This window comes from Lissotriton vulgaris, chromosome 9 (genome assembly GCF_964263255.1).
Source record: "Lissotriton vulgaris chromosome 9, aLisVul1.2, whole genome shotgun sequence".
NCBI lineage: Eukaryota > Metazoa > Chordata > Amphibia > Caudata > Salamandridae > Lissotriton > Lissotriton vulgaris.
In genome coordinates, this window is record NC_141697.1 from 916559473 (window position 1) to 916584483 (window position 25011).

A 25011-nucleotide genomic window follows, 5' to 3' on the forward strand; every position below is an offset into this window, starting at 1 on the left:
TAGAGTGCATTAACATAAGGAGTGTTGCAGAGTATAGTCGCATTGGAGTGCAGCAGCATAGAATTCTGTGGTGTATAATGCAGAGCCGTAGAATGCAGTGGTGTAGATTAGAGCGTTACATGGTACAGTGGAGTGGTGGATAGTAAAGTGGCGTAGAGTGCAATGGTGCAGAGTAGAGTCGCACAGATTACAGTGGCTTAGAGTGGACTGATGCAGAGCAGAGTGGTATAGAGTGCAGTAGCATGGAGTGCAATGGCATAGAATGCTGGCGTGCAGAGGAGCGTGGCATAGAGTATAGTGTTACAGAGTACACTGCAGTGGCACAGAGTGCAGTGGGGTTGAATAGAGTGGAGTGGCATTGAGTAGAGCGCAGTGGGGTATATTACAGTGGCGTATAGTGCCGTGCTTCAAAGTGGAGTGGCATAGAGTGCAGTGGTGTAAAGTGCATTGGCATAGAATGCAGTAGTGCAGAGTAGAGTAGCATAGAGTGCAGTGTTGCAGGGTAGAGTGCAGTGTAAAGTACAATAGAGTGCGGTGGTGCATGGTGGTGTTGAGTAGAGTGAGTAGAGTACAGTGACATTAAGTAGAGCGCAGTGGTGTAACGTGCAGTGGTGTTGAGTAGAGTGCAGTGGCATAGAGTGCACTGGTGTAGAGTGGTGCAGAGGTGTACAGTGTCGTGCAGTGGAACAGAGTAAAGTGGACTGGTGAAGAGTGCACTGGCATAGAGTGTTGCAGAGTATATTGGTGTAGAGTGCAGCAGCATAGAATTCAGCAGCGTAGACTGCAGTGTTGTAGAATGCAGTGGCATAGGTTAGAGTAGTGCATATTAGAGTGCAGTGGCATAGAGTGGAGTAGAGTGGCATATAGTGCAGTGGAGTCTAGTAGATTGTACAGAGTAGATTCAAATGGCTTAGAGTGGTGCAGGGTAGAGTGCAGTGGTGTTAAATAGAGTGGTGAACAGAGCAGTGGCGTAGTGTGCAGTTCCGTAGAGTGCAGTTGTGCAGAGTAGATCACTGACTAAATATCAACAACAAAAATATAGAATGGACAGAATATCGACACCAAAATATCGAAGGTCAGAATATCGACTCCCTATCTACAAACAGGTAAGTAAAAAAATATATCGAAGACAAAATATTGTTTTTTTTAAATATAGTTTGTAAAAAATATCGATTTTTTTAAATATGGTAAAAGTAATATTAACTTAACTAAATAAAACATACTTAAAATTAATTAACAAATATTAAAATTATTAAATAATATATGTAATCTCAAAAAAAAATACATCAGCGTTAAATAGCAGGAGGGTAAAATGTACTATTCCCACTCCAGTGAGTGCAACAGTAGGGAAAGCGTTGGATAGCGGGAGGGTAAAAATTACTATTCCCACTCCAGTGAGTGCAACAGTAGGGAAAGCGTTGGCTAGCGGGAGGGTAAAAATGACTATTCCCACTCCAGTGAGTGCAACAGTAGGGAAGGCGTTGGATATTATAGGGGTAAAAATTATTATTCCCACTCCAGAGAGTGCAACAGTAGGGAAAGCGTTGGATAGCGTAGGGGTAAAAATTACTATTCCCACTCCAGAGAGTGAAACAGTAGGTAAAGCGTTGGATAGCGTAGGGGTAAAAATTACTATTCCCACTCCAGAGAGTGCAACAGTAGGGAAAGCGATGGATAGCGTAGGGGTAAAAATTACTATTCCCACTCCAGAGAGTGCAACAGTAGGGAAAGAGTTTGATAGCGTAGGGGTAAAAATGACTATTCCCACTCCAGTGAGTGCAACAATAGGGAAAGTAATGATTTAATTTTTTAATAAAAATAAATTAATTATCAATACCAATACAAAATTAACTAAAATGAATTACCAATTACAAAATATTTAATAATTAATTAATTATAAATACCAATAATTATTATTTATTAAAATCAATTACCTATTATTAATTAACAACCACTTAATTTTCAATACCAAAAATGTAGTACGTAATAAAAATATTACCAATTAATAAACTATAAATTAATTAAATACACAAAAATAAGTTCAATAATTACTTAATTATATTTAAATTACTTCCCACCCTATTCCCTTATAAACACACAACCCGCTCAGAATAATAAATTAATACAATGAACATAATTATCACTTAATCAATTAATTAAAAAATATTTACCAATTAATAAAAATTAATTGCCAATTACTAATTAATTAACAAAATTAATTATCAATACCAATAAATAAAAATACATATTTATTACAAATAAATTACTTCCCACCCTATTCCCCTATAAATCCACAACCCGCTACAGAACTAAAACGCAAAATTAAATTAGAAATACTTATTAATTCCTAAAAATGTATATTTGATGTACTAAAATAAAATTACTTCCCACTCTATTGCCCTATGAACCCACAACCCGCTTCGGAATTAAATTACGCAAAAATGAAATAACATAAAATTCATTACTTAAAAAAAATAAACATACATTACAAAAATAATATACACTTTTAACACATATACTAACGTACAAAACACTTTAAAAAATCGTTATTATAAAAAATTCGATATATTTTAATGCATATATTATGTACTTCGATATTTTGACAGTCGATATTACTTACCGGCATTTCGATATTATTAACCACTATATTATGCCCATTCGATATTCTGTACATTCTATATTTTGAATTCGATATTCTGTCCATTCTATATTTTGAATTCGATATTGTGTCTACTTACCATGCATACTGCAGTGTGGCAAAGTGCAGTGGTATGGAGTGGTGCAGACTTATCGATCTGTAGGACTTTGGGTCATCTTTTTGTCCTATCTTGGATAGAGGAATAATAATGCTATTTAGCCAGGAAGTGGGGCAGCTATGGAGCACTACAACTGCATTAAAGACTTCAGTAAGGGTATCTGCCTTCAATACTGTATCAGCAAGAAAGATCTCAGAGGGAATGATATTACGACCCAGTGCTTTTCCTTTAAGAAGGCTTTTTGTGGCTTATTTTATTTTTTGTGTTATGAACGCTTCTAGCTGGCTAGTTCTTGGTGCTCTGCTGCGGACTCTGGCGATGTCGCTGATAGACACTGACTCATAGCCCAGGTTAGTCGTGGTGTTGAAAATTGTCTTGAAATGCTTTAGCCATGTTGCCTCAGGGATATTTGCATCCAAAAACGTTTTCCTTACATCAAGGCCTTCCCCAATCACTCTCCTGAAGGCCTGTGTGTCTTTCTCCAAAGCAGTTCTTACCAACTCTAGCCACTGTCTATTTATGAACTCTGCTTTCTTTTCCCTAGTTAGTGACTTATTGCTGAGCCTGGCCACCCTCATGACCTGTTTGGGGGATTTATTTCGAAGCACACTTTGTAATTCTAATTTCATTATTTTACATTCTTCATCAAGCCATCCTGATTTTCCAGGGTTTTTGTTTGTTGATGTGAGCATTTTGAAAGTGCATGATTGTGAAACGATTGGAGTTAAGGATTCCATCAGAAGATCATAAAGAGATAATGTAGTCACCTCACTTGCTCCATTCACTATCCGAGTCTCAGTCTGGAGGTACACTGTTGATGGATCCTTTTTGCAATCCCCAGTTTTAGAATCAAGGTTGGTGTTCATTTTATTTTGATATGTCCCGCAAACTCATAGTTATGGTTTAAATTCTGTGTTTCTCTTGGCTCGACCCCTACATGGTTAATTATCTCTATTGGCAGAGGGTTATGGTCACTTTCCAATTTCCCTTTTACAGTCATGTTTTCAAATGTATGCCAGTCCTTAATCTTGATCAAAATGTAATCTATTACAGATTGGGCTGTGCGGGCATTGTAAGTAGGTATAGCAGAATCATCATTTTAATAGGAGTTACGAGCAAAGATGAGGCCTTCAGCTGAGCAGAAGAGGGCAAACATCTCCCTTCGGCATCTATTTTAGTGAAATCATGGTGGATTGGCAGTTCGGCTTTTGCCTTGTGGTCATTTCCCCATTCTCCCAACTTGCAGTTTAGGTCAACGTAGATTAAGGGTACAACTTTCAGATTGGAGGCCTCCTTGATGCCATTTAGGGGCCATTAAAACCCACCGTATTCTTCTGTTGTGCATAGATATTTATTACTCTCAAGATCGAGTTGTCTAGGGCTTAGATGTCAACGACTTGTAGGTCCTCATGGGAATCTTCCAGGATTAGATGAAACACATCTGTCTGTTCTACATGAATCCTGCAGCCGCAGCTATTTCTAGTTTTCTTCAACTCTTTTGCCTCCCTTATATAGGTAACATATCCAGGGATGTCCCATGCTGTAGTGGCCCAGGTTTCTTCGAAGTATGATCATGCCGTAGGACATTATATAGTTTAGGAGGTTACCATCACCCATTTTCTGGACGATTCCTGCAGTGTTCAAGGAGATGTGAGCTATTTTGAAGCTGGTCCTGGAGATTTTAAAAGAATGTCCCATGCACCAGAGTTCATCAGTCCAGATTTGCATATGGGGCAGTGCCCACTCTTGGCTAAGCCGGCTGATTGGGTTCTTCAGCAGATATATTGCTTTCTCGAAGGGCCTTGTTGTGGGGTGCCACATTGCTGTGAGTGTTTACTATGGGGATTAGACCCTTAGAGGCATATTTATGACTTTTGTGGCAGAGGGCTGCACAGCAAGTGACTTTGCTACGCTGACCTGTGTCACATGGAAAGAGCAGGAATGCACCGTATTTATCCAATACGGCACATTCCTGTTTTTTTTCTCTTGCGCTGGCACCGTTTTGGCAGACTAGCACCAATGCAGGCACCCTTGCACCATAGTGCACGGGTGCCTGTGTTGTAGGCAGGATTGTGTTTGTGCAGGAAGGGGAACCTTCCTGCACAAAAACAATCCTGAGAGGCTTTTTCCTATGTCTCTGTCTGCTGCAAGATGCAGCAGTCCTAGAAAGAGTTAAACATGAGGTGAAATAAAGATATTTCTCCTTGTTACCATTCTCCTGAGAAGGCGTAGGATTCTGGCACATTCCCAGGTTTACAAGTCCTTGTAAATCTGGTAATGCGTCAAAATGCATGGGAGTTGCGTGGGAACACCCAGTGCAGAGCAGAGTAGCGCAATGCAGCAATTCGCACTGCGTTGCGCTACTTCAGATTTATGAGGCCACGCAGAGCCACGCAAAATGGCTTTGCGTTGCTTCATATATCTGACTTAGAGGGTTTCATGGTGCATGTACCACATTGCATGGTGCAAATTCGACGAAAGCCTCCCATATACATGGTCCTTAGTGCTCTCCTTATTCCTACATATTTGTAATACTTTGCATGAGAGTTGGTACCAGCTAATCTGGTTACCGTTAGGGGTAGAAAGGCCCTGGCTAAAGATGGTTGGTTTGGCCAAAGTATGTGGCAGTTTGCTGGGAAAGGCACATGTGCTTAACACAATTCTGATGGCCGAAGATGGATTTGCCAGTGGCACCGACTTGGTTATGTACTCAATTAAATTTGTGCTACTCATCCCTATCAGTATGCCACTAGAATTGGGTTCTGCGCAGACTTGATGGTACTGTACGATTTGTAAGTCGATCTGCTTGACAGTATTGTCTTTGAATTTTTCAGACAACCATTTCAATGTTTTATTTCTCAATCCCTCTCTTCCTTACTTTTAGGTTGCTATGGGCAAATTGCAGATGGCAAAATTCCGTGGATCTTTAAACTAGCTTGATACCACTAGGTCTAAACTTCTTGGCTACTTATTTTCGGGCTGAAGTCGACTTGCTGTGGGGATAGAGGGGTAGTGCCGGACCAGTCTGTCTCTCCTACTTCGTCACTCAGTAAGTAGTCCAGTTTCTAGGACCCTTGGGACAATTGATTGCGAGAGGCAGAATTTCCTTTGGTCTCCAGAGTATCCTGTATGAGGGTTTCTTTCCTATTGGTTTTGCCAGCCTCCTCGGGAGCGATGTGGTTATGCTGTACAGGGTGAGGTATGTTTGCATCCTGTTTGTCTGTTAGTAAACAGTATGTAGAAGTGTCATATGACTTTTTGTGTGTACATAGGCAAACTTTGCACCATTACTTCTGCTCAGTGTGTCTTAACTCCTTGAGTTCCTTACTTAAATTCATGATGTCGCAAAGGAGTTTATTTAATAAAGCCCTTAGCTCAGCACAATTTAGTATTCCTTCCATCCTGCCCTCAAGTGTAACCATTAGATGATCTAGAGTTCAGCAAGACTTTTACGGGTTTGGCCCAGATTTTGTGTTGTTTGCTACTGTGGTCCCTAGTTGTGCCATTTTCGAGTCATCCTTTATGCCACATTTCTATTTTGCAAGTTCTCTCTGTCCAGACTTTCAAGGGATCTGTGTTTAATCTTTTTTTCCTGCGGAGACTTGCCGCCATAACTCTAGTCAGTGAAGGGATGGGGTAGATTGAGTGGAGTAGGGTAGATTGGTGTGGAGTGCCATAGATTGGACTGCAGTAGATTGGGGTAAATTGTAGTGAAGTGGAGTAGTGTAGATTGGGGTACATTGGAGTGGAGTGGGATGGAGGATGGTAGACTGGAGAGGGGTATACTGAGGTAGAATGGAATGGGGTAGAGTAGAGTAGATTGGAGTGGAGTTGGATAGATTGGAATGGATTGGAGTTTGGAGTGGAGTGGGGTAAATTGGAATGGAGTTGGGGAGGTTTTAGTGGGGTAGATTAGGGTGGAGTCTGGTGGAGTGGAGTCGGGTAGACTGCAGTGGAGTCGGGTAGACTGCAGTGGAGTCGGGTAGACTGGAGTGGAGTGGGGAAGATTGGAGTGGAGTGGGGTAGATTGTGGTGGAGTGGGTTGAATTGGGGTGGATTTGGATTAATTGGAGAGGAGTGGATTGGAGTGGAGTGAAGTGGAGTTGGGTAGAATAGAGCGGGTGGGGTAGATTCAAGTGGCGTGAGGTAGACCAGAGTATATTGAGGTGGGGTTGATTGGGTTAAATTGAGTGGAGTGGGGTGGATTGGAGAGGAGTGGAATGGAGCAGATTGGAGAGGAGAGGAGTAGATTTGAGTTCTGAGGAAATGGGGTGTATTATATAGTGTGGTTCTGCGACCTCATCATGTAATACACTTACCAACCCCTTTAGATCCAGTAGGTATCGTCTGAAAAACCCTCAGTAGCTATGGCACTCAGTAGCTTTGGCGCTGAGCAGCAAGGCCTACTGAGGAACAAGTGTAAATCATTTCAACAGCACCAAAATAGTTGAAGAATAAATTAACATCACATTCAAGAAATTTGACACAAATTTATAAAAATATACTATATTTTATAAGAATTTAAACACTGGAACGAAAAACATCCATTGGAGGGTTCTGGAAATATTGATTTTATCAAGCAATAATAAATCAAAGCAATTTCACTCAACCGTGAACAAACCTTGGCAAAGTCAACATATTGGACACTTAGAAACTTTTCCAAAGAAAACTTAGGGGAGTGTCAATTAGGTTGGCTAGAAGTACTGGGGGTGACCAACTCCGGAAGCGAGTTAGTCAGGGGAACCAGCAAGGTCCTCAAGAAAAGTTGCCTTCGCTGAAGAAGCAGTCCTTCAGCAGTTCCAGGAACTTTATCCATGTTACAATAGATTCCTATGGAGTGGTCCTGATGCAAGGGATGAAGGAAGCTGAAATTGCTCCAAGGATGCTGTGGATGCAAAGTGGTTCACAGGGGTCATCCTGCAGGGATTCCTTGGTCTACCAAGATGGTGAGGGAGTCCAGGTTGTGGGGTCGACGTCCCACAATGTCCTCTCCGGTATGGTTGAAGTCCAGTCACGACTGCACTACCAGTAGCCCGTTGTCATCGTCACAGCCCAATCCTTCCTGAGTCGATAACTCACCTTCTGAGGGTCCCAGCAACTCTTTGACGGCCTTCCTGGGCTCAGCAAACATGGACACAGCTCTGTGCATCGGGTCTTGTTCCTCAGTGCTGCACGGCGGCATTAGTAGCAACCTGAAGATTTTGGGCTACCAGCTTGCACTAGCAGGCTTCTTCAGCTGTTGTGTCCATGTGCAGCGAACAGGAGGCCAGTCGGCTTGCCTTGGAGTTCTCTTGACTTGACTGGGCTCTGGAGATGGGTTCACAGTCTGGAGATGGCAGGCACATTCCCTCTCTACTCTGGCCACCAGGTGCAGCAAGTGGAGTCCTTATCAGTGCAGCCTCTCTTTGCTGGTTCCTTGGTGCAGCAGGGCAGTCCTTCTTCGGTTCTTCTTCCAAATTGGTTGTAATCTGAGTTCTGGATGCCTGGGGTGCCCTATTTATCTTTAAAAAAATCCCTCAGGGAAGGATCAGGTTGGTTGCAAATGGGTCAACAGGTTCCTTCTTTCCTGATGACTACTTCGTGGGAAGTGTGGCATCTGGTTATCCCAGGATGCACCATAGTGCCCACTCCTAAATTGGCGAGAACCCTCTCTTGACACTCAAACCTCCCTAGCTCATCCCCAGGGGTTTGGCTACCAGGGGCTACACGCTTCTGGAAAAACCAACTTGACAACTGGCTTCTCCTCTACTGTCCCCGTGCCAGTCTGTCTGCCTATAGAGCAGCCACTCTCCCAAGTGTTACCTATTTGCCCTTCAAAGGCGGCCTCTCCTTTGAAGCTCGCCATTTGGGCTAACACCTGTGTGCCTTCCTGCAGGAGGGAGGTAACACCTCTATTCCATGCACACTCCTGTTGTGTGCTTTTCTGGGAATTGTTAGCAAGTCTCCCCAGGAAAGCAGAAAGCTTTCTGCAGGACAAGCCCCAATTACATCAGTAAACGGGCACTGGAAACCTTAGGATACTTCTAAAGCTGTCCTTTACTCATCTGTGCCTTTAAATTCGATGTAACTATTAACTCAGGTTTAATGCTCTGATTCTTTCGATACCAAACAATACAAACCTTAGTAGTCCCATTCAGAAGTTAGCACGGCCGGGTGCCAGCCTGTAAGTCTTTACTTGCCAATGAGGCTACTAGCCTTTCCACAGTAAAAATAACAATTCAGGATTTTTTACTGCTGGAACATGTAAAAGTACCTGTTCCACTTTCAAACATGCAGCGCCCTGCCTTTGGGCTTGTTAGACCTGACATAGGGATGAATTGCATACATTAAAAAGGGAGGTTTGGGCTTTCACATTACTTTAAATGGCAAAGTCCAGTTAGCAGTTTTAAACTGCACTTCCAGTCTGCAGTGGCACACTAGGACCATGTTTTACCTTGTCCCTCTCAGGATGGCACAACAAGTGCTGCAGTTCCTGGGGGACCCTCTAACTTGCAGGCCCTGGGTACCCCTGGCACCATATACTAGGGACTTACAAGAAAGTTAGGCTATGCAAATTGAGGACAAGCCAATTAAACATGCACATTTTAGGGTCAGAGCACATGCACTGAATCCTGTTTAAGAGGCTCGGGGCATTTCAGAGCCATTACACTAGTACCTAATAGTCAAAATGGGGACAAAAAGTTGGGGGTAAACCTGCAAAAAGCATGTTTCCTTATAGGTGCGGAGTGGGTAGATTGGGCTAGATTTGAGTGGAGTGGGGTAGGTTGAGGAGGAGTAGGGTAGATTGTAGTGGAATGGGGTAGATTGGAGTTGAGTGGGGTAGATTGGATCGTAGTGGAGTGGATTGGGGTAGATTGGAGTAGAGAGGGGTAGACTGGGGTACAGTGAAGTCAAGTGAGTTAGATAGCGGTTTGCGGTAGAGTGGAGTATGGTAGATTGGGGAAGACTGAAGTGTAGTGGAATGGGGTAGATTGGAGTGGGGTGAGGTAGACTGAAGTAGGGTATATTGGAGTGGGGTAGATTGGGGTGTAGTGGGTGGGGTAGATTAGAGTGGGTGGATTGGGGAGATTGGGTTATATTGATTGAGCGGAGTGGGGTAAATTGGAGTGGAGTTGATTGTGGTGGGGTAGATTGTAGCAGAGTGGGGTGGATTGGAGTGGAGTAGATTTAGGTAGATTGTAGTAAAGTGGGGTGAGGTAGATTGGAGTGGAGTGGGGTAATTGGTGTTGATTGGTGGGGGTAGAGGGGCAAGAAGTAGAGTAGCACGTGGTGGCGTAGAGTTGAGTGACATGACGTGTCATAGAGTAGAAGGGCTTAGAGTGGAGTGGCATGGCATAGAATGGCAGGGCAAAGAGTGGAGTGATGTAAAGTAGAGTGGAGTATGCATGGTGTAGTAGTGCACTGCCATTGCAGACAACACATTTTCAATTGAAATGACCATTTCATTTTCACCGACATACAGTTTTACTGCACACAATTGATAGTGTGGAAATGTCATCATCTAGTGTATGGATGCTTTTTCATTGTATTCAAATATTTGTTTCCAACACACTTCAGAATTTCAAAAATATGTGCATCGTTTGTACTTAACAAATTCTGATGAATTCAGAAATGATAAGCACAGTTCATTTTTGTTGTGTACTAGAAAATATACCATCCTACAGCCTCTCCTTTGGTGTGGGCACTCAGCAGGACTGTCACATAAATGATCTTCCTTTTTAAGTCAGAGAAAGAAAAGTAAACACCAGGCTCTGTAAGACCGAGTCTGACATTTGACCTCTGCCTTTGAATGCACACAAAATGTAACAAGAACAAGATTTTATGGCCTGTTTAAAGAAAGTGAGTACTCCGAAGGATACAGTAAACAAGGGATGCTCCGTGGGAGGGATGATGTCAAGCAGGACAGCTTAAAGCAAACAAAGCCAGCAAACAGAAGCAACAAGAAACTGAGTTACACAGCCAATAGTAAGCAATGAGCAAAATGCATTCCCAGTGAAGCTTTCAGCAGAATGCCCACAAGATGTCCTAGGCAGGGCTTCCACCTAAAAATATGTGATCTGCATGTTACCCAGTGTGCTCTGCAGCAATCACAGTAACCCTCTCTGCTACCTCATGAGGCAAAACGGCGACTACTCACCAGCAAGCGCATTAACCACCAGAGTCAGTTATCCTACCATTATTATCCACTGAGATTTGCTGGGCACACATATATCTCTGCAGCAGGTACCTTCACCCCATAAACTATTTTTAAAATGCACCCTTTACAACATTCGATCCCTTTTACGTAGCGACACCTTGAACCCCAATTTTATTGTGAGTATTTCTTCCACTAACGGTACTGTGCCTTACGTATGCACTTCAGCAACGCTTGCTCGGTTTATGTTGCCAATAAAGTATTTTAGTTTTGAACGGCGAGCCGACAGGCCGCGGGGGTGGGACTAGGAAGACTCGGGACGGGACGAGCCCTGTTGAGGACAGGAGGGATGGAAAGAACAGAGTGGAGGCGGGGCCTGGGGAAGGGGGAGGCGAGGTCGGTCAGACTGCCTAGTGCCGGAAGGAGGAGCAAGGAAGGGAGGAGGGAGGTACTCCGTAGACAGGCTTGCACAGACTTGCCCTGATTATACTGCGACGAGCGGCTTTCCCGTCTCCTGCGGCTCTCCCCTGTCAGTAGCAGCCTTCCCAGGACTTGGCGCAGGCGAGCCTTTGTAACGGAGCTTCAGACCGGTGAGTCATTCCCTGCGCCTCTCCCTGTTCATGTCCTTCTTCTAACACTCTGCCTGTTGTTCCATTCATTTGTCATGGAGATCTATAAGATATAAGTAACGTGACGCAGACGCCAGGCTTTTTCAAGGCGTAGCACTTCGGTTACAAAAGTGTACGAGTTTTCCACTTTCTCATTGAAGAAAATGTCGTCCTATATTAACTTGTGTGCCAGCGGAAGAGGGATCCAGGGTTAATGCTGCATCCAAGCCTCTCCGATCGGAGTTTCTTTTCAGCTGTTGAAAAGTGGGGCAAAGGAGGGATGTCTGTGGTGTGTAACTGACTCATCTCCACCCCCGCCGGCCTCTCGGATGCATCAGGAAGTGCTTGCTCACGCTGCCTGGCATTCTGTCAGTTTCATTCCTCTTGGGATCAAAAAAGCATGTGTTTGTGCTAGACTCCGTGGGTGTTTGTCGTGGGCGGGGGGACATGGGTGAGGTGTACAACTACATCATAGTGGGTGTTGCCACCCACGCCGCCCTGGTTTCTGTGGTGTTTTATCCCCTGTTGTAGACACTGTTCTGGTATTTTCACAACACCTTTTTAAGCAGTGTTTGTGAGGAAAAAAAACGTAGAAAATGGTCCAAACGGTGCTATTAGAGTTGTTTAAGAAATCCTCTGAAATATATACCAACTAAACAGCGACGGATGATCTCAAATTGCTCATCGGGCACCAGTTCTGGGTTTGTGGTCCAAAAACTAAAACGAGGCAAGGCCTTTATTTTGTTGCTAACACAGTTTTGTGCGCGAGTTCGGTTGGGCCGGTTGTTGTAGTATTTATTGTTCTTGACTGTACCTGTGGTATTTCCTGGTTGTAAGCGTGCTGGTGTGAAAGGGCGGCAATGGCTGAAGCTGACAGGTGCAATGCCAGGCGCCACGCCCTCGGGAGCGCTCTGCAAACACGGGTCAATGGTTCAAAGTATTTCTAAATCTTCCTTAGAGCTGAATAATACAAAAAAATAGACAACACCACCCTTAATTTAATGTTGCTAGGGATGTTTACGACGCAGAAACCTAACTTCCATTAGCAGAGAGGGTTTTACAAAGATAGAGGTCCGTGTCACAAACAATACAGTAGTAAGGGTGGGTCGACGTTTAGATTAAGCAAGGAGCTCGGAATACATGGACCGTAACAGATCTGGGCTTGTTAACCAAGGTTTGTTTACTTAAAAAAAAAGAGAGAAATATATATCAAGCAAAAAAAGACTTCCAAAAGCCTACTACTCTGTAGCAGGCTGCAAAAAAAGACATCAAAAACAAACACTCATAAATATATACAAAACAAATGAATTCAGGTCTGAAAAATAATGTCTTCAAGTAAAGTAGTATTTTCAAAGAACAAGGGAAACCCAAAAGGAATGCCACTAGGGTCCTTGGGCAGAAGTATATTTTACGGAACAGGGGACCCTAGTAATTAGAGATCAACCGAATGATAGACATATACTAGATAGTATATATGACTACTGTCCAGCCGGACAGAGTTTTTTATTTTTCAATTTTTCAGGTTAAGTGTGTAGGTATAACATTTATACAAAAGTGGGCACAACCTGTGACCCACAAAGGACAAGACAAAACATATGACAAAACAATTATGTAAAAGCGCACAAAAGCGGTCTGTACTAGTAATCCATTTTACAGACTGGAATTAGATCATGGCAACCCATTGTTTAACACAATACGTGAATTAAAACAAACATATGGTGCATTATGGTCGACGACGTTTCGATGCAATTTCTAAATGCATGCATCATCATCAGGACAAAAACTGGTGTGTCAAGTTTGTCTTGAGAGTTTTAAGCAATTTCATTACCCCTTAACTGTGCGTAATAGCATTCCTGGGGGTACTCGGGCTTTCAACCGTGGTTGTTTAGCTATGGGAGCTAAAAGTTATCTAGCACAATGTACTTGTACTTGCGTGTGAGAGATTATTCACAGCGCCTTCGCCGGTGGGGATTTTAATAATGTAGCAGTGCTCGCTTTCTCGGCGGTTCATACATCCATAATAGGGTTTATAATTCGGGCATTGCTTGATAGCCGGTACCGTGGGTTCTGGCGGGGATCGCTTGAAAGCCCGAGTACCCCCAGGAATGCTATTACGCACAGTTAAGGGGTAATGAAATTGCTTAAAACTCTCAAGACAAACTTGACACACCAGTTTTTGTCCTGATGATGATACATGCATTTAGAAATTGCATCGAAACGTCGTCGACCATAATGCACCATATGTTTGTTTTAATTCACGTATTGTGTTAAACAATGGGTTGCCATGATCTAATTCCAGTCTGTAAAATGGATTACTAGTACAGACCGCTTTTGTGCGCTTTTACATAATTGTTTTGTCATATGTTTTGTCTTGTCCTTTGTGGGTCACAGGTTGTGCCCACTTTTGTATAAATGTTATACCTACACACTTAACCTGAAAAATTGAAAAATAAAAAACTCTGTCCGGCTGGACAGTAGTCATATATACTATCTAGTATATGCCTATCATTCGGTTGATCTCTAATTACTAGGGTCCCCTGTTCCGTAAAATATTCAAGTAAAGTAGGCTTCAGACCATGAAAATGACTATATTTTTGATTTGGTTTAAATCCTAAAAAAGAGCGGCTTTACCGCTAAAACACATAAAATCCATAAGCAAGATACAGATTAATTAGTAAATTCTCGTTAAAATTTGTGATAAACTTTTTTTCCACAGAGTATAACTGGTTCCTTCAGTCTTGTAATAGCGAGTCAGGCTATAGGATACGTAGTTCTTGTGTGAGCTGCAAGCTGATTAACTACAATTTATCACTTTGCATACTTAGCCGATTCATATTCTCTGTCTCTCTTTTCTAGTTCGTTTGCAGCTAGACTCAAAAACTTTATTGCTTTGCATGCCAATCGTACTGTCGAGCCCCCCAAACATTTTATTACGGCGGATCTACTGGTCTTTATTTGTTGTCTTTTCATTATTGGCCGTAAAAGTTTGGTTAATAATGCCGGACAAATACAAAGTAGGTGGAGCAAGGATTTGTCTCCTTGTCCACAAAGGCGACAGTCCATTGAGGGCCAAGGCTGTTTCCATTTTGGGGTTAGGTCTTTGGTTAAATAAACTAGCAGTCTCAATAATGTCAGTTGCTGCTTCATGCAAATTGCAAAATGTTCTGACAGGTATGGTTGAGGCTTTAACATTTTGTATGTTGGCAGCACAATCCATGCATTGATTTTCATGGTTAATGAGACTTTGTATCCTTTTCTTGAGATATTTGATTGATCATTATATTGACTATTCGTTTGAACTCTGAGTAGGATAGTGTTGTGTGCCAAGCTTCCTCGAACTTTAAAGCTTCCATCAATTGCTTTAAAAATGTATGAACTGAGTTGGTCAACCTGGATTGCTTTTCGACCTCTAGCCAGCAGCAGTGTGCCAGGGACTCTTCCACTGCTGTCCGCATTCTCCAGAAGTATTTCAACAGCGCTCCTTGTCTTGACGGAATCTGGTTTTTTAACCCAAACTCTAGTCTGATCCAGGCTTGAGAGATGTAGCACAGAATTTTAAATAGGTTTTTGAAGAGGCTAGTTTTGGTGATGTTCAGACTTCTGGCATCCTTTGTGTTTAAGAGTTCTGAACCATACGTGATTGAAGGTAGGTATTTTGCTGCCACAACCTTTAATACATGGGTCGTCAAACTGTCACTGAGGTTTTTTTTTGTAAGATTTTGAATGCAAATAATAACTGTTTTGCTTTTTTTTCCGCTGTTCTATGTATTGCTTATAATTAAGATGGTGATCCAAGGCCAGGTATTTATATGTTCCCACCTGGTCCAAGCGGTTGCTATTGATTGTCCAAGTGAATTTTGGTATCTTTTTATGAGGACTTGAAAAACAGATAACCTTTGTTTTTTTGAAGTTTATGTCTAATTGATTTAAAACTGTATATTCCGCTAGTTGGTTTATCCGTCGTTTGAGGCTGTGGGGGGTTTGAGATAGCATCACAATGTCGTCGATTTCAGATTTCTTTTTCATGAAGTGCAAGATAGATGCTATAAAACTCGACTCTGTGGTCAGGGGGTCCCACTTGGAAATGCACACCTTGTACTAGGGCTTTCATTAAGGTAACTACAAGTTCAACTGTGCAGTGCTCAGGAGCCTCCCCATCTTCACTGAAGACTGTATTGCACACCATGAGATTAATTTAACCTGAACGTTTGCTTTGACTAAACAAAAGAATGACGGAAAACCCCAAAACCGGAGACAACTTTTATCTTATGCACTTGAAATTTTGTACAAACCGGTTTGTAGACCTGGCCAGTCCGTCACCCAAGTTTTCCCTGAAATGCCAGTCTGGGTACGGCCCCTTCTTTGGATGGAAAGCTAGACCCCAGAGACGCAAATATCAGAGAGTCCATAGGAATGAGATTTCTGGATTTTGGTCCAAAGGGTATTTTATAAGAAAAATGGCAATTGTTTGTGTTAGACTCCATTAAAGTAAATTTCCTTAGAAATGGCCAAGGGATGGAGTGCTGCAAGGTGTGCGACTAGCATCCAGTGTTTGAGACGCGAGGTGCCCTCAGACGGTATGTAAATGAATGCCATTCATTTTCACTCGTCTGTGCACATTTGTAATTTTGGCTGGTTTGAGGTTTGTATGTGGGTTGAACTCTTTCCACTGCAGAGAATGGGATGGAAAGTATTTTTTTTGTCCTCACTTAGATTCTGGGATGTCCCACGAGTCACAATATTAGTGTATCGTGGTTTTGAGCTTTTTTTCTTTCTGGTTGTTTTACAGTCATATCAAAAGTGCTCTTTTCTTTAACAGTAAATTGATTTAAATGTTTATGATAATCATATCATGGTTGTCAGATGTCTGAATAATAAGATTGCTTAATCATTTAATGCAGACACAATAAGAGATGTGAGGGTGTATGTAAACTGCTGATCACAGAATAAAATCCTAAATGGGTAGACTAATTTTGGATCCAGATTGTGCAGCTGTATCTGGCGGCTTCCGATAAGTTGTTGATATGATGTTTCCAATAAGCTGGAAGATTTTAGCAGCTCTGCATACCGATGTTCTCTTTTGCTGATGCTGAATGGCATTGACAAAATACATTGGTAAAGGCAATAAGTATGTTGAAAAGGCAAGACATGTTGACTTTGGCAATACTTGTTTGTTCCATTTTACAATCACCCAAGTCGGTTGGAGGTGCCCCATCTTCTTTTTACTTTCTTTGCTATCGTCCTAGATGTGCTCTTATGATGCAAGTGTACACTGCTCCGGAGTAAGGCCCTTCACCCTAGACCGTACTGCCTCTTGCTGGATGACTGCAAATTCATATTTCATGGGCATCAGCCTTTGTACCTGCAGTCCTGAGGAATGTGTGGGTGTGTATGTTTGTGTGTGTGTATATTTTGCCCAACTTTGAGGCACCAACCGGCGCACACTCATTCTAAGGATGCCAACCCTGGAAATTGATTCGTTTATAGGTAGGGAAAAGACGAGCTCGGTGTTTCCTTGCCGGAATAAAACTCGTACCTACTTCCTTTATGTGTGCCCATTCCCTAAGCAGCCTTAACAAATGGCAAAACCCACCTACAATCCTGAAACCAGTAATTCATTGCTTGGAAAAACTGGAGAACATCAGAAAGATGCTATAAACCACGATCGGAGTACTATTTTAATTTTCAAATAAGGTAGACCTCTGGCTATTTCTGACTTCCTGTCTTCGTTATGTCAAAATTATATGTTTAGGCCTCCTTGAACAATACTTGTTAGATCATCTGAACATCAAGGAGGCCTGAACAGGTGTGTAGGAGAAGACCTCAACAGAACTGGACCCAGTGCTGTGTTGTTACTTTCCCTGCAGTCCTAAACATGGGAAACCTGTACTAAGCTTTGTTGCTGTGACTTGTGGAGAGATTGAAAGGCACCTTCTTGTTTTCTTTGTGTATCTGCTTTTTAACATTTCTGTTCTTTGCAGTTAAAGCATTGATCGGGTATTGAGTGTTATTTACTATGCCATACGGTATCTGAGTTTCTACTACCTTCTATCTCGACTGTTTGCCTCACTGGCTAGAGAGAGTAAAATGCCCAAGAGAGAAATTGGGTTATCCAGTTGTAGAGCAATTGTACCTTTTTCCAGCATAAAAGAGGTAGGTGCACCAGGCAGGACATTGTCAAGTAAATACTGACTGCCTAAGTACCCCAAGAAAAGGCCTCACAGGCAGTATTTTCTTGGTCTGGAGGCCACATCTCCATAAGGACGAAATAAGATTGGAGACCTTGTGTATTGTTGTCAAAATAATATTGAATTATCAAAAATAAAAGGGAGATAGAGGAACACAATGGCTCGTCCTCCTACCAATATGTACCAAAAACAGAAGAAGCCAATCTGTTTCCTAAGAACGAAATCTTCACAAGGTGAAAAAATACAGTTGCCCCATGCTGGCATGCTTCATCATGGGGTCCATCCTGTTAGGCTGGGGAAAGGGGCGTGCTGCGACCTACGGATTATGTGGGAGTTTCTGTAGATGTAGTTATGTGGTGTAAAATGATGACAACATTCTTGGCGTTGTGTGCGTGGGCTTAGGTACCCCACTTACGTTCGAGAAAATCAGAATGTTTAACGGCATCAATTTGTTGCAATTGTGCATCTACACTAAGTTTTAAATGTTTACTATTCTGCTTTGTTATTTTTCCACCCATGTGTATAGCATTGGGTTCAAGTTAATGGGTTATGTTCATACCCTGTAGCCCCTTGTTTCCTCCCTGCCTTACGCTGACTACCTCCACCTTGAGCGCTGGTCTCTTAATATCTCTATTGACCTGCAGGTGAAGTAGTTGAGCCTGCTGCAGGCCAACCCTTCCTTCTTCCCCCTGGTGAATATGCTCAGCTCGCTTATTTTATCTCTCCCATCAACGTGTCCATCTCAGCATTCAACTAAATGGAAGAAGGATAAACTTGTCTGTCTGTGGTGTGTTCCCTGTTTGAGCCTGATAGATGCGAGGGCTTCAGCCAGGGTTTGGTTGCCTTCCATTTCTGTTCTCCTATTCTCAGAGTCCCTCCCCACTCCACCCTGGGTGAACTCCATACACTACTGTTTTGGTGGTTGATTCCATGTCACACATGGATAGACTCCTCTGTAGTTTAACAATCCCTCCAATGGATTACTCATTTGTTTCTACTGGGTGAACATTATACAACAATTTTTTGATCTATTAACAGCACCTCCAATTAGTTGCTCTTCTGTTTCTCCCTGATGCTGCTAGACAGACTTCACATAATACGCTGATACCTCCAATCCCTGTATAAATGCTGTAGGAAGTTGGCTACCTGACTATGGTTACCCCAGATTTTTTGCCTTGTGTTTAGCTGGTTATCGACTTAGCCTGGGGCCCTGATTAGCAGGGAACCAAGCCAACTATCTGCTCTCTCTGTAAAATGGATTCCATGTACCCCAGGTGCATAACTAGATTGGCTTGGGTCACCTTGTCAGCCCCTGTACAGAGCACTATAGGTGCCCAGGGCATAGGTGCATCCAAGGCCTACCAGGGGCTGCAGCATATCTTTTGCCACCCCCGGCTGGCTATCCAAAATTGACACAACTGGCTGATCACTCAGCTGGGGCAAGGTGGTGTAATCACCCCTTGCTTAGATATAGTATGCCTATATCTAAACCTATCTGGACACATATAAACCTTTAAGTCACTCCTATGGCAGGCCTTAACAATCCTGGAGGCAGAGTGCGTGGTTTTATGTGAGATGGTGCTCTAGCATGAGCTGAGCCTGTCTGCAGCTGTCGGGACCAATTCCCTAAGCTGTTCCGGGATAATGCCATACCATGTACTATTAAGTGCATTATAATCCTCGCGGTTATATGTTAACTTTGGTTTGGCTTTATCAAAACATGTCGTGTAAGGTGTCATACGATTTGGAATGCTATCCCCTCGACAGCCATGTCGACGGGGATAGCATTCCACCCCTCTAGAGGGAGACAACATGCTACTTTGCTAAAACGCGGTTGATTTTAAAAGGAGCCTCAGCACCACAAAATGGATGCTTCTGCCACAGACACGAGTCTGACCTCCTACAGCTGACCGAAACTCAGCCAAGGAGGCCTGGACAAAGGATTTCCTGTCACAGGGAGGTGTCACACCACCCCAGACAGGAGATAGTGGATTGTAGCAGGGAGGTTTGAAAGAAACCAGACGGTGCCTGGGGAGCACAAGGCTTCCCCTTGCATAATCCGGCCAAACCGGTTCTGGGGCAGACCAGCCCCAGTCCCACCGCGGCCTGGATCAAAGGAAAGGGGTGTATCCACCCCCTTCCTGGGTCCCACCCATAGGAGGGGACCTAGCAGGTAATCCAGCCCCCTAGATTGGTATAAGAATGGGAGCAGTGCCAACGCACTCAGATTATCCTGATGAAACATTTGAAACGAAACTCTGGACCCTTCGACATCCTACTCAATGTAGAAGACTGAAGAATCTCCCTTGTGGTCAAGGAGTGACCACCCTGTGCAAACAGGCACCATCCAGCACCTCGACGTCTGCTTTGTTGCAGTTCCCGCCGGAACTCGAGCCACATAGATCGACAAGATCAAGCTTGCCTGCCTTCTACCAGCCCGATCCACAGTCCCTGCAGAGCTGAGACCCGTGGAGGCGACCGGAAGCGTGGGGCCCGCCATCTTGAAAAGGCCACGAGACGCTGACCGTGCAGCCCACGAGTGACCCTCGAAGCTGTACATCGGGGTTTGAGAAGCCCCAGCCCTGAGCCACTTTTGCACCGAAGCTCACCCCTCTACACTCAACGAGTGCTGCGTGGGGCCCTTCTGCTTCTTTTGGCTCAAAGCGTTGGCCCGGTCACTTGCCCGCTGGCTTGTGGCCCCTGTGCCGACAACTTGAAATCCGACTTGTGATTCTGGTTGCTCCAGGCTTGCACCCGCTCCTCTGAAAAGGAGCACCCGCTCTGACCCTCCTGGTCCGAGTGAGAAGCAATCTTCCAGTCCTGCGTGGATTGCTCTTGCCAAGTGTTGTTTGCTCCAATCTTGAAGCCGACAGCGCCGACGGTGAGAGCCTTCGTGGGACAGCTCATGACCCGCTCCTGGATGTCACAGATGCCCTAGAGCCCACGTGGCAGCGGAGAGAAGCTCCTCGACAACCACCTGATTGCGCCCGACATTGCCTGGTTCCACCCTGGTCACTGCTGAGCGACCCAGACTCTGTCTCCTCTGCTTTCAGGTACTTTACGACTCTGATCCACCCTTGGATCACACCGGACACTTCTCCTTCACATCGCCTGCAGCATCTTCAGCTTCAAGCACCATCAACCTGCGTGACGAAACCAGATGCCACTTCGACCCTATGCACCCGCTTCCTGTGGGTGAGGTAACTCAGCAACGCCGGTGTTCCCACACTGGTACACACCTCTAGGGTCTGTGTCTGGAGTTTTATCCTTCTAGGTTGAGCGGAAGTATCCTTAAACTATAACTTTGTAACTTTTACGCACCATTGACTTTGCATTGGTGCATGCGTGTGCTTTAAGCGCTGCACCCGAATCCCGCGGGCTTTTCCCGACTTCAGAATTGCTAGTCCCGACTGCTCCCAGCGATTCCCTAGGCCCTAGGCCTAACCACTGTTTGATTGGTATCTCTTATACCACTTTCTTAATATATGGTTTGAGTGGCCACCCGCCCTCATCCATAATTGTGCAACTTTCATATGTTATACTGTGCTTTTTATTTAAACGCTTGTGCCCCTTTGCTCATAAAGAGTACTGGGGATTATTTTAGTAATAAATACATATATTTTTATAATATATACTTGTGTGGTGTCCTTTCATTTGATATTACAGGATTGTGATTGGTAAAACAGCTCGCTTAACACGACCTCTTGAGTTTAGCCTTTCAGGCTGCTTAGTCCATGCTACCCCTAGGATAGCTTGTCTATAAGGTTGACTTACAACCAGACACCATAAGGGATTGTTTGGACTGATACAAGGTGGTTCCAGAATCAGAAACATCATATATCAGGCCAACTTCTCACAAATGCCCATGCCACATTTCTTTATAACCATTGAGTTGGGACACATCTAGTCATCTATAATAAAGACACAACATAGCTGCTCAACTATATACGTTACTACAGTTGAGTTCAGACATTAGAATGCCTGCTGCCAGCAGCCAGTAATGAAAATGGGAGCTGGCTATTCCGTTTGATATATTTTTCTCAAAAGAATAGATGAACCGCAATGAGGAGATATTCATACAAAGGTGTTTATTTTTTTCCACACTGTAGGTCATAGCAAGAAAGTTAGAATCTCTACAAGTTTCTACACAATCTGATCCACAGCCTTTTTAACCTGACTTTCATTAAACTGATGGCTATTATATTTTAGAAAAAAATTAGTAGTGTGCTTAATTTCACACCACAGATTCTGCTTTCATACTTATCTGTATTGAACATGGAAGAGAGACACCAAGGCCCAGATAACCAAACGTTTTATGCTGCTTTTGTGTCGCAAAAGTGACACAAACCTGTGCCATTTTTTTAAAATTTACATTTCAGCACAACACTTTAGTTCCCTATAGAAATGCATAAAAGCCCTTAGTTTTGCATTACTCTGCAAAGGCCGTTGTTGCATGGGCTGCAGGCGTTTAAGTAGGAGAAATTCTTTTATTTCACCTAACTGTTCCTCCTTGGCATGTGTGTTGCACTGCAAAGGGGATTTTGTATGGGTTGTATATGAGCGTACTCATGCAACCACCCATTTTTTTAATGGTAAAACCCTATTTACTTACAATAGTAGGCAGGGTTTTGTGCCAAGAATAATGCTGTTTTGAACCGGGCATTAAAAGGAGAAATGCTTTTATTTCTCTTAACGTTCCCCACGCTGCATGTGTGCTGCACTGCACAGCATACATCCGAAGTGGGACAAGTTTTAAAGTTAATCTATGCATAGTATTTTGTACTGAAAATTTGCCCTTCCAGCACAAAACATACGCAAGACTCATGCAGATGCCCCTGTAAAATGATGCAAATGTGTGTGCATGGCACTCAGCAGCCTGATTGTGTGTTGTCACTAGGAAGAGCGGAGGAGAGTCCCATATTTTTGTAGATATGGTACTTTTCTCCTCTCTTTGTCACGCGTCACAGTACTGCAAATGTGGTTTCTGTGCTGCATTTTGTAACATCTTTGCTTACCTAGGTCCAAGGTTTTAAGATGGTTGCAGGAAGGGGAATGTTATACTTTTCCTTCGTCTTTGCTCCTCTATATAGTCTGGGAACACCTCTGTGACTTGAAATATCTTTATAATGTACGGCAGGTAAAACTTAATCCTATTATTACTACTACTTGTGATTTAACAATGCCTCCAATATATGTATGGTCTCTGGTTGGTAGTTGGTCAGCTCTGTATTCCATGTCCATTCTGATGGACATGAGCAGTGGGTTACATCTGGAGTGCATGCAGGTGCGGCTGAGTGTTTCTTACACCCTCTCTGGGGCGTAACACAGGCCTACGCATCTCCCGCAGTGTGGGGGGGGCCCTCAAGCTCAAGGGGGCCCCCTCAGCACTGCGCTTCGGCCTGAGAGCTCCTAATAGAGCCCGGAGGGGGCCCCTCCCCGTTCCTGGCAGGGGGGCCCCCTCAATTATCGTTACGCCACTGCACCCTCTACAACACTTTTGTGCAGCTAAACTCCATGTGACATGTGCCCACTATGTAATCCTATTTAAATTAATTTTTTTATATTCTTATATTTTTATAGTTTTATATCTCGCAAACTCAACCCGAAAGCATTGGAGTGCTTTACAAGAACACCAGTTGCTTTAAACAATGTCACATTTATTTATTTATTTATGTTAGGCACAGATAGATTAAATGATTTGCCTGGAATCACAGGATGTTGAGCCGATGCCGAGACTCGCGTCTTCAGCACACCCTCCTACTATTATACCTCACACTCTTCACCTAACATGTCCAATAAAGGTCAAACCACAAAACCACCCTTTCAACCATGCACCAAGCAGCTGATACAAATTGCGCGCTTCAATATCTTTGCCACTGGTATGGAGCAGTATATAAATAATGAAACCAGACTATCCAGGAACGTGATTTAGACCTTGCGAGGGACAGGATCCTTGCTACGTAAAAAACCAGTACAATTCAATACAATCGTTTTCCAAAGTGTAATTGACATTTAATGAATTCTAACATTCTGTCCCAAACTACGATTTGTTTTAATGCTTTCATTTATCTTGTTTCTAGGTTAATTTATATTTAATGTAGAACTGCTTTGCGTTTTTAATTCTAATCCGCAGTTAATGCATTCCTGAAAGTGATTCCCAGCAACACACCTGCATTTTAATTTCCAGATGCAATACCAGTATGGACTTCTTACTTTTACTCTAGTCCAGGTTGCATGTGTTATACTTGAGAATTGTACAGTTCCCAGACACTTATTGGAACACAACTCATCACGTTCTGAAATTGGAGTGTTTAAAGGGAAGAGGAAGTTGGCTTCATCATGGTCATAACAAGAATGCTAAGTATTTTTCTTTAGAAATAATTATTCTTAACTGGAGCACACTTTAGCTCACATTCTGTGTTTCTCCCGAGGCAAAAAATGTGTGGATTGTGAAAGCATTTCTTTCAAAATCTCCTTTTCAACTGCATACTCCCAAAGAGGTTTGGGGGGCCAAGCATCAAGATGGGGGTGCTGGGCACTGCAGGCCCCGCCCCCGTGGCTACTGGCCTGCTAATGTGTAAGAAAGATAAAACAGGGTGACGTGTCTTAAAAAATAACAAGAGGCGGGTACTGGCAGGCTGGATCAGTCTGGCTGGTCTAATCTGTTATCATAATCTATGTTTATACCTAAAAACAAAAAGCCATCTGCAGGAGTCCAGAAACAGTACTACCATTTGATAGTGTGGGTTTGTCTGTGGGAACATCCACTGAAAGTGGAATTTGAAACTTTGCTGGAAACTGCTAAAGTATGCGCCAGACAACGGTGAGTGTCGCTTTCAGGTGGGGTCATTCTAGTTCTTTCATCTCATTCTTTTATCACTTTGTCTGCACATTCACATACTGACCGGGGACCTGTTTGAACCTGCCTGCAGGCACTGCGCTTTGGTTGTGTTCCACTTTTTTAATCCCTTCTGCAGTAGTTTTACTCTTTAATTTAAAGATTCAGCAGTGTAATTGATATCTGGGCATTGAGAATCTTTTCTTTATATGTGGGCCTTCCCTGATCAAAACCTCCCATTTGTGTTTATGACAGGTCCGCCTCCTTCTCCAGTCCGAAACCATGCCACCCAAGCGGAAGGCAGCCACCAAAGCCAAGGTACCCGACAGTGTGAAAAAGGTGAAAAAGGAGGAGGAGCCAGACAACTTCCGTTCTGCTCTGGAAGCACTGAAATGTGCCCCTAAGCAGGCAGTGAAGGCCAAGGTGGACTCGGCATGTCCTATAAGTGATGCAGAGGTGAGTGTGTTATTGGCATTCATATTGCAGG

The 25011-nt window shown here is 43.4% G+C and overlaps 1 protein-coding gene across 1 annotated transcript in view; it reads left to right on the plus strand.

Annotated features, from left to right (window-relative positions):
• Positions 1-11261: 11261 nt before the first annotated feature.
• The window catches only part of PARP3 (poly(ADP-ribose) polymerase family member 3), a 225347-nt gene continuing 211597 nt past the window's right edge, over positions 11262-25011 (plus strand). The window contains exons 1-2 of the mRNA XM_086938724.1: positions 11262-11480; positions 24780-24980. Of these exons, the coding sequence (XP_086794850.1) occupies positions 24807-24980 (174 nt within the window). The 5' untranslated portion in view covers positions 11262-11480; positions 24780-24806. The remainder of the gene's footprint in view (positions 11481-24779; positions 24981-25011) is intronic.